This window comes from Athene noctua, chromosome 3 (genome assembly GCF_965140245.1).
Source record: "Athene noctua chromosome 3, bAthNoc1.hap1.1, whole genome shotgun sequence".
NCBI lineage: Eukaryota > Metazoa > Chordata > Aves > Strigiformes > Strigidae > Athene > Athene noctua.
The window spans coordinates 19,067,848-19,081,518 of record NC_134039.1 but is presented as its reverse complement, the minus strand read 5'-3'; the positions used below and the strand labels follow the sequence as shown (position 1 = coordinate 19,081,518).

At 44.0% G+C, this 13,671-nt stretch overlaps 1 protein-coding gene across 1 annotated transcript; it reads left to right on the top strand.

Moving 5' to 3' along the window:
• The first annotated feature begins 1,614 nt into the window (after positions 1 to 1,614).
• Positions 1,615 to 11,868, top strand: LOC141958998 (aldo-keto reductase family 1 member B1-like). The gene is made up of 10 exons (XM_074902184.1): positions 1,615 to 1,770; positions 2,521 to 2,688; positions 3,206 to 3,322; positions 4,644 to 4,721; positions 5,105 to 5,227; positions 8,658 to 8,764; positions 8,920 to 9,001; positions 9,518 to 9,601; positions 10,426 to 10,508; positions 11,248 to 11,868. Exons 1-10 carry the CDS (start codon positions 1,705 to 1,707, stop codon positions 11,288 to 11,290), a joined length of 951 nt encoding a protein of 316 aa, XP_074758285.1. The 5' UTR covers positions 1,615 to 1,704; the 3' UTR covers positions 11,291 to 11,868.
• The last annotated feature ends 1,803 nt before the right edge of the window (positions 11,869 to 13,671 follow it).

Genomic DNA, 13,671 nt, shown 5'->3' with positions numbered 1-13,671 from the left:
AAAACTCATGATACTACACATCCTGTTTCAGTGCAAAACCTTGTGCATGGATCAAAAAAGAAAGAAAACCCCTCGTCCTCTGCACAGTTCCTCATCACCAGCACTTACTGTAAAGAAATAGCTGGCCCTATTATCAAGGACGCACTGCGCAAGATTTGCAAGGCTGGATGTCACCCCCACCCCCTGACACATGCAGCACTTCTTTCCCCAAGGCCCTGCCACCATGTGGTGGCCCCGGTCGGGCCTTCGGGAGTGGTAAACAGCAGAAAGCCAACCTTCCTTACAGCTGTGAGGGGAAACACTCCCACTTACATGAGGAGACAGAAAAAAGAAAATACAGCACTTCTGCCTGAAGCCTCCTGTGATGAGATGGAGACATCTCTCTGACAAGAAAACATCAGAGAAAACTGAACCCAAACGGTAGGAGATAAGAACTGAGTTATACAACAATTTCATGATACAAGTGCAAACACATCACATCCTGCCAGGGACGGCTGATGGCGCTGACACAAAACAGGAGGAACATTAAAGAGGAAAACCAATTACCTTGCCCTCCCTTAGTTAAATGGAGCAAAAAATACCAAGCTGCAGAGCGCAGGGGGCCTCTGTTGTGGGAGAGGCACCCAAAGCAAACACACCTGATGAAACTTCTCCACGTGTGAGTAAGCAGCAAAGCCTCCCAGGCAAGTCTGTTTTTTTCCACTGTGCTGCATCTTCTTCAGCAGAACAGTGCACACTTGTCTGCAAAGATTTCAAAGCCAGTTTCTGATGTGAGATTACTGGCCATCCACCATGTAGGATTACAGTCATGCACTTTATTCTGAAGTGCCCTCAGCACCTCCCAAGGAGGGACAATTTGATCACTATGTCACTCATTAAAAAGTCACTGTTCCTCTTGCGTGACTTCCAAAACACTTTAAAATAACCTCTTCCAACGTTCAAAATAGATTTATTTTCTTAAACTCACTTTATTCTAAATTACTCTTAAGCCACAGCTCACTTTCCCCCGAAGTGGAAGCTGTATTTGTCCCATCTGAAGCAGGGAGCAGGTTCTCGCCACTCTCACAAGCCAGCCACACCAGCGTTTCTCTAGCCATCCGGCTGTATCAGCACGGTGGGTCACAAGGCTCCGACAAGGGGCACCAGCCCAGGCCACCATCCCTGTCGTGGGAACACGCTGCTCCAACGAAGGGCTCAGCCCTCCCTTGGCCTGAGAGACACAACCCGAAAACGTCTCTTAGGGTGCAGGGAGACACCTCTGTCACACGTCCCCTCTGCCACCCCCACCCCGGGGACGGCAGAGAGGTGACATCACGGGGCAGAGACGCTGCGGGAGGGCCACCAGCCGGGCGCGGTGGCACGACCCAACACCGCACGCCTTTCACGTGAGGCCACCGCAGCCGCGGCCTCAACACCGTCTGACACAACCCGGGTCGCTGCGTGACGCTCACCCCGGCGCCGGGGCTCACAGACGCGGCCTCCTTCGGCCCTCAGCCCCCTACCCGGACTGCACAGAGCCAAGCCCCCGGGCCCGGGCCCAGCAGCTGCGCTCCGGAGTTCAGCGCCGCGCCCCGCCCCGCCCCGCCGCGCCCCGCCCCGCCATCCCCCCTCCGTGCCGCGCCGGGGCGGGGCGGGCCCGGCCGCTATTAAAGGCGCTGGCCCGGCAGCCAGCGCTGTGGTGGTGCTTCTGGGGGCGTGCGGGGTATGGCGGCCTGCGTGCAGCTGAACACCGGGGCCAAGATGCCCATCCTGGGGCTGGGCACGTGGAAGGTAATGACAACAGCTTGTGGCTGTTGCACCCCCCGCCTCGCTGGCGGCGGGAGGGCGGCAGTGCCCAGCCCTACCCGCTGCCGCCCCGGCCGGACGGGCAACATTTCTCGGTCCCGTGCTGAGGACAGAGAGGGGGCGGCCTGGCCTCTGCGGGCGCAGCCGTGGCCGGAGCTGGGCCCTGCTCGGGGCCTAGTCCCCGCCGCCAGCCCGGGCCCGGCCCAGTGTTAGCCGCGCCGCCGCGGCACCCAGCTCGGCACGGGGCTGCCGCTGCGGCGCTTGGTACCGAGGGGTCCTTCCCTGCCCGGTGCCTCCTCGCAGCAGCCCGGGTTCCTGCACCGCCGCAGGGACGCCCGGGGGCGCGGGTCGCTGAGGCCACTCCGCTGGCAAAGCCGCGCTGGCTAGCGGCTGCCGGGGCCTTATCTTCTGGAAGTGGCATGGGGCAGTGAGAGGGCCTTGGCGAACCGTCCTGGCGCTGGGGCTTCAGCTCTGCAAAGCTGTTGGGCTGAGCCCTGCCCGGGAGTGGGGGGACAGAGGGACGGCTGGAGACTGGCTTTAAGCTGAGGTGCCTGCATTCAAGATGTATACGGAATCAAGAATGCTGCAGGGGGATGTTTTTCATGCTGTTGGTGTGTTTTGCTTTATTTGAATTGGGGGATTGCTTTGGGTGAGGTGGATTTCTTATATTTATCTTGCTAGGATAAAGGTCTTCAATATATATTGATTAGAGTTTTTTGGATATTATTTTTTCAGTCCCCACCAGGGAAGGTGACAGCTGCAGTGATGGCTGCTATTGATGCTGGGTACCGTCACTTTGACTGTGCCTATGTGTACCAAAATGAAAATGAAGTTGGGGATGGGATCCGGCAAAAAATCAAGGAAGGTGCTGTGAAACGAGAGGACCTCTTCATTGTCAGTAAGGTATGGATCTGGTGATGTAGGGCCCTAGAAGACACCAGTTTTCTCATAGTAACCCCCCAGTTCTTTACTTTCCTACTCTATGATGCAGCATGGAACAATTCAGAACACTTAGGCCACTCCTGAGACAAGCTACTTTGCCTCATCCTGCATGGAGAATTATACAGGGTATGTACCACTGATACAGGTGATGCTTTAAACTTCCTGGCATTAAGTTATATTGTTCTCTTTCATGCAGTATCTGACCTTCTAGTATGTGGTTTTTAAAAGAAATCTTAGTTAATTAAACCAGACTGCTGCTGTCTGCCATGACACGATTCAGTCGTGTGTGCTACCATTGCACATGTTGCTGCCAGTATCACAGGCTAGTCCCACTCACAGAGCAACCCTATTTGAAGATCAGTAGCATGACCTAGTTCCACATCACGTTCCTAAGGGGACAGGCACTCTGAACAGGACAGAAGGGTCCCAAGAGCTTTAACCCAGGAGGTCATGGTGTGCCTTGGCTTTTTGTCTCTAGCTATGGTGTACATTTCATGAAAAGCCTCTGGTGAAGGGAGCCTGCCAGAAGACTCTTGCTGCCCTGAAACTGGATTACCTGGATCTCTACCTCATCCACTGGCCTCTTGGTTTTAAGGTACAGTAACAGCAATGCCCTTTGCTCTGTCTGTTTAGACTGGCACTTCTGAATAGCTGTATGGCTTTACAGCCTGGTAATTGCTCCAACCAACAGATCATCATATGTCTGTTGTATGCCAGCACTACTCTGGTGCTCAGCTTTACTCTGGCCATGTGAGCCAGCCTCTTGATCCCTACCTCTGAGATTCCTGCTTGCACAGCTTCCTCTGCCCTTTTGATCATGGAAGAGGTAGACCTTGAACTAGGGGCAGGCTTTCCTGCTGAAAGCATAAGTTATGTTACTTTCCTTTTGATTGTTGCGTATGTGTTGTCTTCTACAAATCCAAAGTATACTCATCTGCCAATGATGTAGTTCCCTCTTTATGGGAAGGAGGGCTGTGCTTTGCTGCCTGACAGAAATTCTTTCCTCTGCATGTTACAGAATTGCAGAACAAGAGAATGTTTGTCTTCCATTTTTGTCTTTAATCACTTGGTCCTTTAATACAGTACAGATTGAACTGACCTTTGCTGTAGGAGCCTTAGTGTTCCACAGACCTTGGATTTCAAAAGGGGAAACTTGAGTTCCTAACTCTTTTACTGACTGCATGTAAAGGAACTCGTGTCTCAGAATGTTTAAGCTTAGTCTTTGTTAGAGCCTGATCAAAACTTTCTTTTTACTTGTTGCTTCTGAGATCAACTTTTTCATAGTTTATGTACTTTTAAAATTAGTTCCATATTGACAGAACTATCAAAGTGAAAATGTATTGTGGTGTAATAATGTACATCAGTAGAAAACAACTGGGTTTGAATGAAACTGATACCTGGCTTCTAGTCTTAACTGGGACACAGGCTGTTTTAACATTCCCTATGCCAGCAACTTAAACAATGAGTCTCCCTGTGAAAGACATGTCAGTAGGTCTGTTCCAGTATAGGCTGAACATGTTCCAGGTCCTAAGTGGGACCTTATTACATATTTTAATAAAACACTTCATTATTTCCTCATAAGGACTATGTATCTTTGTAATACAGAAAGTAAACTTGTAAACTGGCTATAATTCTACAAGTGGAGACTTATGTTGCATCATATGTATGTTGATGAGCCAGAGGACACTGTCCAGCAGAAGTACCCATCCCTATTGGGATCGCTGTGGGCAAAAATGCCATAATCATATGTGAAAGCAAAAGAAAATAATGTGGATAATGAATCTGAATATTATCTTAATACATATGTAGATAATAAGTAGTGTCCTGCAGTTGGAGTTTGTTATATTGTGGCCTTCAGCTGGTGTTAACCTAACTTCCCAACAAAGTGTTTCAAGCATTTTCTTTGTCACTGACAGGCAGGAGAGGAGCTGTTTCCCACAGATGAAAAAGGCATGTCTATACCCAGCAACACAGATATTCTACATACATGGGAGGTAAGTTTAGCCGCAGCAAGAGAATCATGTCTTCTGTTCTCAGCAGTCTCTTCCATGTTTTCATTACTTTCAGCATTCTAAATTGTCTCATATGTAAAACTACTTGGAAGGACTCAGTGATACAATAGCAGATTGTTGGATATTGCTATTTTCCACTTCTCATTTGCTGTGAATTTCCACAATCTCAATGAGTCTTCAAGCTTTCTGAAATAGGAGACCTAGCACAAATATAATAGTGCTCTGGGTTTTTTCTTCAGACCTGAACACTGAAAATCTAAATGTTTATTTTGTGCTTCTCGTGAAGGAAATAAGCTGTTTCAGGAAGGTGTTCTTCAGGACCTGTCATGTGTACTAGATGCTGACTTTGTGCTTCTTTCTGTTAGGCCATGGAAGAGCTGGTGGATGCTGGTCTGGTAAAAGCCATTGGCATCTCCAACTTTAACCATGAGCAGATTGAAAGAATCTTGAGCAAGCCAGGACTGAAATACAAGCCTGCAAATAACCAGGTAAGCTGCGAAGTGACAGCAGCAAATGTTTGAGTGGTGGTACTTTTTGGTTGGTTGTTTTTTTAAGAATTGCTAAGATCTTATTATGAAATAAAGGTTATAGAAAGAGAGAATGGAGTAGACACAGCATGTTCTCTCAATTTCCCCCCTTCAACTACTTCTCGATGCACTACTGCTGGGAAATCTGCAAGGAGAAACTCCAGAAACCCTTTTCTTTATTGGGTTTGGGTTTTCTGGGGGGAGAGGAGAGGCAGAAGGAAATCGGATGAGCTTTAAAAACTTCCTTGAAACAGAGTAAAACCTACTGTATGTGTATGAAGACTTAACAGAATTGGATGACCATTTTGCAACTCTTCTGTGGAGGGGCCATTTCCTGTTGCTGATGACTGAGGGAGTAGAACAGAAACACGCTTTATGGACTGCTTACAGACTTGATAAGGATTAGGAGGAAGGAAGAAAGGGAGTTACAAGGTAGGCCATAAAGTAGAAGTGTCAAGGTATATAGACAGCACTTGAATAAAATTTTAGGAAAAGTCAGATGACAGGAGGCCTTGGGAGATGATATGCTGTAATTCAAAACTCAGCAATGTCAGCTATGAGATCAGACCAGGTTGCCCACATCTTTATTCATCTTGAACACCTGCAAGGATGGAGATGCACAGCCTCTCTAGGCAGTGTGCTCCCCTGCCTTATCTCCTGCCTTGGATGTATGGGGGAGGGAGCTTTCTTGTATCCAGTCTCAACCTCTCTTGTTTCATCTTACACCTGTTGTCTCCTGTCCTCTCACCATGCACCACTGAATATCTTGTCTTGTCTTTGAATTACCTTCTTTTAGGTATTGACAAGTTGCTACTAGGACACATGAAGCCTTCCCTTCTCCAGGCTGAACAAGCCCAACTCCCTCAGCCTTTCCCAATACAGCAGATTCTTCAGCCCCCCAGCCATCCTGGTGGCCTTCTGCTGAATTCATGACAGTCAACTACTGAGGGGGCTAGGAAGGGGGAAAACTGGACATAGCATTATAAAGGTGGTCTGACAAGTGATGAGTAGATGCAAATGATCACTTCCCACAATTTACTGTCTGTGTTCCTGCTGCCCCAGGGCTCGTTACTGGCTCATGTTCAGCTCAGCCTGCTATGGCCCACAGGCTGTTTCTAGCATAGCTGCTTTGCAGGTAGTCAGGCTCCAACCTATGTTACTGCCAGGGGCTTTTACTTTCCAGGTGCAGGGTTTTGTGTACAGCCTTGTTGAATTTTGTAACTTTTTTGTTGGCCAGTTCTTGCCTGAGTGGGTACCTCAGAAGTGGCAGCCCTGCCCTTGAGTGCATTGACTGGTCGTCCTCCCATCTGGCATCACCTACAATTTTGACAAGATTACAGCCTGACACAAGTTGTTGAAAAGTACAGGTCCAAGCATAGCCCCCTGTGGGGTCAGTCTAGACTTGTCCTTGATTGCTATGGTGTTTGAAGGACTGAAGTCTGTTATTGCTAACTGATTATAAGAAGTGATTCTTTTATTGTGATAGTGTGAGCATATGTATTGAAAAGGAATTTTAACACCTCTTTTTCAGAAAGTTAGTAGGCTTTTTCTCCAGAAGTCAACGTAAAACTGAAACATTCTGACAAGTGCAAAATTCAGTTTTCTGTTAAGTATTCTCATTCTCAGTCCCAGTGTACTTTTAGGATACTTAGTAGAAGTCTTATGATACCTTTCAACATCTGCCACACCCCAGTGCCAGTTGATAATCACCCTTGTCTCTTGAACAGAGTACACTGACTTTATATGTCTCACCCTTGCAAATGTTCTCAAACTCTGATTACTATAATCAAGGCAGTCTCAGAGCAATGTGTCTTTAGTCCCTGTCCTTCAAAATTTACTGCTTCTGAAAAAAATGCTTGCAAGCCTGAAAGCTTGTCTGTTACTAACACCAGTTGGTGATAGTGCTTCTGCACTTTCTCTGTGCAGATGTTTCACATGTAATCTGGTAATCCCCTGTATTTGGTGTCAATCCCATTCTTAATTTGAATGCAGTTGGTATGCACATTGCTTTTATATGTGGTGAGAAATTAATTTGGCAAGGTAGTAATTACATTACAGTGATACTAGTACTTAGTTCAGTAAGGAAATCTGACTCTTAAGTACTTGATCATTATCATACAGTACAGATTGCAATAGTTTAAGGTACTTGTTTAAATGTACATAATAGGCTTTTCATCCTGGTGCAAACATACAACTAGATAATGTAGCTCAGAAGGTTTTCAATTTGAGTGTCAGTGGGCAGGTAAGGATGACTTTGCCTCACTTATATCATGTAAATTCTACCTATTGAAGAGCTGAGTAAACAACCAGGTGCTCTGTTATTGCTGAGTAGCTATGTTTCTGGAGCTTCTGAAGCAAAATAAATATGTATAATCTGTCCCAAAAATTGAGTTACATGTTCTGTCGTTTACTATTCTAACATGCCTGAGAAGGAAAACAGCCCTGCAGGCTTCTGATAACAGCAAGCAGTTAGAACCACAAATAAAGCACTCAAGGCTGTAAACTGATACCATGTTTTGCACTCTTGATCCACCTGCCAGTAGCACAAGTTTCCAGGGACTTCCCTCAGAATGCAGCAGCAGGCTGCAGAAGGCTTGAATGACAGCATAGTCAAAAAGGTTCCTGATGTTGCCTGCTGAAGGAAAAGTAGTGCTCCCTGGTGTGGAACTATCCTGAAAGTCCCTCTATGCAAAGTATCAAATATTCATGTTCATTGATTGCTCCTGACACATGAATAATCCTGTTCCCTACTTCATATCTGGGCTTTAGCTTGCCAGAATACAGAGTCACTTAAGGAGTCTGTATTCTGTTACATAGATATTCCCATGGAAATTCATGGTAAGTACACCTGTGCTTATAAAAAGTATAACGGACAGTATGTGGAAGGTCTAAAATCTGTAGCAGTTAGCCATTCTCACTGCTTGCAGACTAGAGGTATTCAGTATTGACACAAAGCAAATAAAAATGAATGAAACAATACTGATACTGAAGCTAATATGGTAGTTGTAAAACATTATGGCATGTTTAATTAGGGATTAAAAGAGAACTCTGTATACTGGTCTGCTGTCCTGTTATGATTTTACAGTTCTCTTCTGTGTGCATTTTATTGAGCTGTTCTATTTAAGCAATTATGTAGCTGGTCATCCCATATGTTGGAGCTTATATGGAGCAGCAAAGTTTTAAGGAGTGGCATTACAGTCCTTAGACCCTTCATTGCAAGGAGAAATACTACGAATAGAAAGGAGGGGGGGAGGGTGGGTGGGGTGTTTACAGAAAACAAAGGCTGAGTAATATCACACACACACTAAAATCCACCTTTGATTTAAATTAATCCCTGGAACATATTAAAGCAGTTAAATCACTGTCAATCTCTGTACTTTTATGTTGGCAGATCGAATGTCATCCATACCTTACCCAGGAGAAGCTGATCAAGTACTGTCAATCCAAGGAGATTGCTGTGACAGCATACAGTCCCCTTGGCTCTCCTGACCGACCATGGTAAAATCACTTTGTGCTTTGCAAGTGAGCTGGCATGGATTATGCTTGAAACTTTGAGACTACAAGTGCACCATTAAATACTAATCCAGGTACAGATCTCTTCTAGGTTGGACCTATGGAGGTTTCTTGCTACTGATCTTCTTTCCTGTCTTTAGGGCTAAGCCAGAGGATCCTTCCCTTCTGGATGACCCCAAGATCAAAGAGATTGCAACCAAGCACAACAAAACCCCAGCACAGGTATGTAGGAGATGGACAGCAAGTACTTCTTCATGTAACAGCTAATGCCAATTAGGCCAGCACTTAGTTCCCTGTCACCTGTGGTGCTCTTGTCTTGTGTTAAGTAGTGACACAGGTATCGTTACTATGTGGCCTGCAACACATGCTTGCCAGGGCTCTCTGGCCATGGACAAGAAACATTTTCTTGACCCATCTTCAGATGCTGTCATATTTCAGTCTTCCCCTCAAGTCCTGTTGCAGAGAAGTGAACCCATATATAGACTACTAAAAGTCTAGGTGGGAAAGAAAGGAACTGAGCATCACTAAATTGGATGGGAAAGGAGAAAGGAGGCCTGTGTGGGGCTCCACTACTTCTGTATTTCCTCTTTGGAAGGTGCTGCTTAGAATTCAGGTATGATTTGAAATGCAGCTCTACAGAAATGAGTTAATTCTGCTGAATTGTACAGTTTCTAACAATTGTTGGAACAGGTTCTGCTTGCTATAGAACAAAAGCCATCCTATCTCTGCCTCTTGCAGGTTCTCATTCGGTTCCACATTCAGAGAAATGTGATTGTGATTCCCAAGTCTGTCACACCACAGCGCATTGTTGAGAACTTCAAGGTGAGTCATTAGAAGTGACCTGGGTGCCTGGCATGTTGAGGGATGGCATGCCTTTCCCCTGCAGAGCAAGCAGCAATCCTTTTACACCCTTCCCAAGTCCTCAGGCAAGAGGACTGGGCTTTTTGTCTCTGTATGTTTACTTATGGTCTGCTGAGGGCTCAGCTTAGAGTTACAGTTGGAGAGCAGGAGTGAAAAAAGCTGTGGGAAACACTGCTGATAATCTCGGCAGTTGTGTTATGTGAATGCTTCCTGTTCTATGTCGTGTGGATGAGCTGTCTTGACAGAGCTTGCTTGGGGCCTGAGTGCAGTAATATACCACAAAAGGCTTATGTAGAGCAAGCACTGTTATAAGAGGCCTGGTGTCCATAAACCACATCACTGCTGTTGATTCAGTGGTCCTTGACTGAAACAAGTATTAGAACTTTGGAAAACACTTGGTTGCATTAGGTGGAATATTAAAGTCTTGTAGGTGTTTCTTTGGAATGGGACAGAAAGATGCATCTTTCAGAGGGAGGATGGAGGCATTCTGCTGCACCACATGTTCTCCAAACTTCTAAAAACAACTGGCACATGTTACTGCAACTGGAGATTTTTTTTTGTTTTTAATTCCTCCCTCTCCATGCTTACCTCCCTTCCCCACTCCAGCTAGTGGAGTCTTAGAAATCCAGAGCCACCTTTTGACTTTCCCTCCTCATGAAACAGTCTTTTTTTGTTTTTTCTAAAAAGCACCCCTACACTGTGGACTTGTTCTTTAATTTTGTGCATTTCTGCTTACAATCTCTGATTTCTTCAAAGAGGTGATTTCCAGCTGTTTCTTTTGTTAGGTGTTTGACTTTGAATTGACTAAAGAGGAGATGGAAACTATTCTCAGCTTTAATAGAAACTGGAGAGTCTGTGCAATGAGCACGTAAGTGGCAGTGAGTTTTTTTCAAGCTGTTAAGTTACCAGTATGTTATAATTTAGTACATAGTATAGATACTAGGCTTGGTTGAAATTCAGGATATACAAATTCAATTTCCAAAGGGGTCATCCTCAAAGAAATTTTAAATGTTCATGTTATGAACCAAATCACAGTGAGCATAAAACAAACTTCATGTTCATTTTCAGTTCAGTCTCCAAAAAACCTTTTGTAGATGGAGTTACAACAGAAGGCTTCTTACTCATAACTTTTATTTTGTCTGTGTTGGAGAAATGAGCATGACATAGACTGAAATTCTTGATTAACTTTGCTTCTGGTATTTTGTCTTTCCTTAAATATATTATAAAAACTGACTGTATGTTCTTCAGAAGTGTTTGGGAAAGTGGATGAACATTCAAAAAGTAACATGAGGATTTGCAACTTGGAAGCCTAAAGCCAGATACAAAATCTTTGTTGAAAGGCTGCAAAAAAGGTCTTCCTGGCAGTAAACAATGAAACCTTGAATCTACAAAGCACCTAAGTTGCTTGGCCTGAAATGGTCAGAGTCCAAGCAACAGAAGTCACTCAAGAATCTTTCATTTTACAAATGCAGCACGTCACCAAGGAAAACAGAAACTTATTGCTTTTACATGGTTCAGGTCCTCCCTGGGTGACTTTTTGCAGTGGTTACAGCTGCATATAGTGTCTTTCAGACATGAGATAATCTTTCCTCTTTGATTTCCTCCAGGTGCAAAACTCACAAGGACTACCCTTTCAATTTGGAATACTGAGGATGGTTTCCTGCCTTTCTCCAGACTTGGATATGCTTCTGCTGTTGCCTATGAGTTGTCCATGTAGCTTTTTCACTGCATCAGACACCCCACCCTTTCCCCTCCTCCAAAGATGCAGTATATGTACTCAGTGACTTTTGTGTTGGGTTGTTGGTTTTGGTTTGGGGTTTTTTTTTTGAAGAAGGAAATGCTAAAATGGTTCTGAAGAGCACAGTGTGGACTAGTAGAATGTCTTTGCCAAACTGCATGTCTGGGATTTGGTAAGCAGAAAATATGAAGAAAGTTTAAACAAGCAGTCAGTTTTATTTTGGAATACTGTGAATTGGAGCTAGTGACTGTTGTCTAGAAGGACCATGATATTGGCAGATTTTACATAATTAGGTCGTCTTTTTTCTGATTACTTTTGGTTTTGTTTCTTTTCATAACACTCCATGCTTTTTTCTCTAATTGGAAGTAGGAGTTGATTTCTAGTACAGCAGTTTCTACATGGGTAGCTCTTTAAAAAGTGTATAGGTCCTGGTTTCTTGGTGATATAAAAGCTGGTTTTGCTTATAATAAAATACAGTTTCATTACTGTGTGTAATGAGATGGTTATTTCAGCAGTGCTCTAATGGTAGTAATGCTGGTGTAGCAGTGTAGCTGTATTATCAGTTGTCTCAAGAGATTACACAAAAGCAAAGAAAATTATTGTTCCCAAGAAATCATCTGCTGTTGATGTTAACTTCTTATGTATGACCTGCTAGCTTTTTGCTGTTCTCATGCTAGTGCATGTGTAGAATGCCTGAGTGTGGTGAACCTCTGGCCATTAATGTACACTGTAATGTACCTGTGGCCATTGATGAGCCTGCTTAAGCCTCTCTTTGAATAGAACTCTTTTGATATGTCTGACAGCTAATATACTAATGTTTAAATCAGTCTTTATTTTACTGAAGTGGTAGTATGCTTTGGCTAGGAGAAAACTCTAATCCATTGAAGACATGAGTCCTACACAGCATCCTATGGGATTGTTTTAGTAAGCAGTAGAAAACTTGCCCTTTCCAGGCAGGCAGCACATGATGCAGGAGAGAATTCTGTGCTAGCACAAGCTACCATTTGTGAATATAGTAAAAGTGGGTTTCCAAGGAAATCCTGTGTCATGAGCTAGTAGATCAGAAACTTACTACTTTTTTTTGGGTTTTTTTTGGGGGGGTGGGGTGAAAAACAGGCTTATACCCAAATTTTGACATGAGGTGTGTTTGTCCCTTGGGATTGTTTTTATGGTTTCACAATACTTGCAGTTAACAGTTTTAAAGTTGTTGCCTTCTGAGAGCTGCTTAACATGATTCACAAAATGCATTTGGGCACTTGTGAAAACAGGTGCTAGTGTTGGGTGATTTTTCTTTCATGTTCTTGTAAATTTTTTTCGAAGGTCTGAGTAGGTCTGGAGTGTGAACTGTCCTCTGAAGGAGATTGTGTAGGCCTGGCAGAAAGTGGGTTCTTTCTGAACAGATGAAATAAGGGAGACACCAGAACTGGTAATGTGTAACCACCCCTAAATGGTAAACATGAGGCAGGATTCTGATTCCATAACCACATAGCACAGTGTACTTTAAAGGGAGCTCAGCCAGGTTAAAATGTACTGTGAATACAGTTGTTCTCAAACTGTGAAGTAGGTGGTTTGTTTCCTGGTACTGATAAAAAGGTACTAAGGAGTCATACTAACTTAAAATTTCTCTTTCTGATAAATACTGTTATATTAAGAAAACAGATTTTGTTAACTTTAAATGCTTCTTTTAACTCTTTCCACTATTGCTGAGGCCAGACTTTACATGCAACACATTTTTGGTCAGAATAATTTACGAGAGGTTGAACAGACACAGTTGAGAACATACAACATGAGGAAGAGGGGGAGAAGATTCAATGTCTGACTCTAAGCAATATTCTATTCTAATGCTGATTCTCCTGACATAAATTGGTTATAATCACTTTAATTTCTGGGCTTAAAAGCAAATACAAAAAGGTTCAGCTCTGCAAGTGTTTTTGTATATCTGTAATGTGATAAATAAAAGCCCAAAGGCATCTTAAAAAAAGCAAACCAGCTAATGTTCTTGGGTTGGTCTGAGTTGTGACAGAAAACTGCTCCGGGCAATGTTGACTTGCTTGGAAATAACATTTTTGTGACAAGTGTGTTCTGGCAAGAAGTTACATTGAGGGTCAGGGTTTCCAAAATAGTACATTGGGTTATGTTAACTTCCTCTGTTTTCATTTCACTGTAACTTTATGAAAGTTTGTGCCTGAAATTTTCCATTCTTGGAGTAGGAATTTTACTGGAGAAGATTTTCAGACAGACTGTTCCACAGCAGAAGGAAGCCTAGCTGGAACTGAGGGTGGAGTGGTATTTT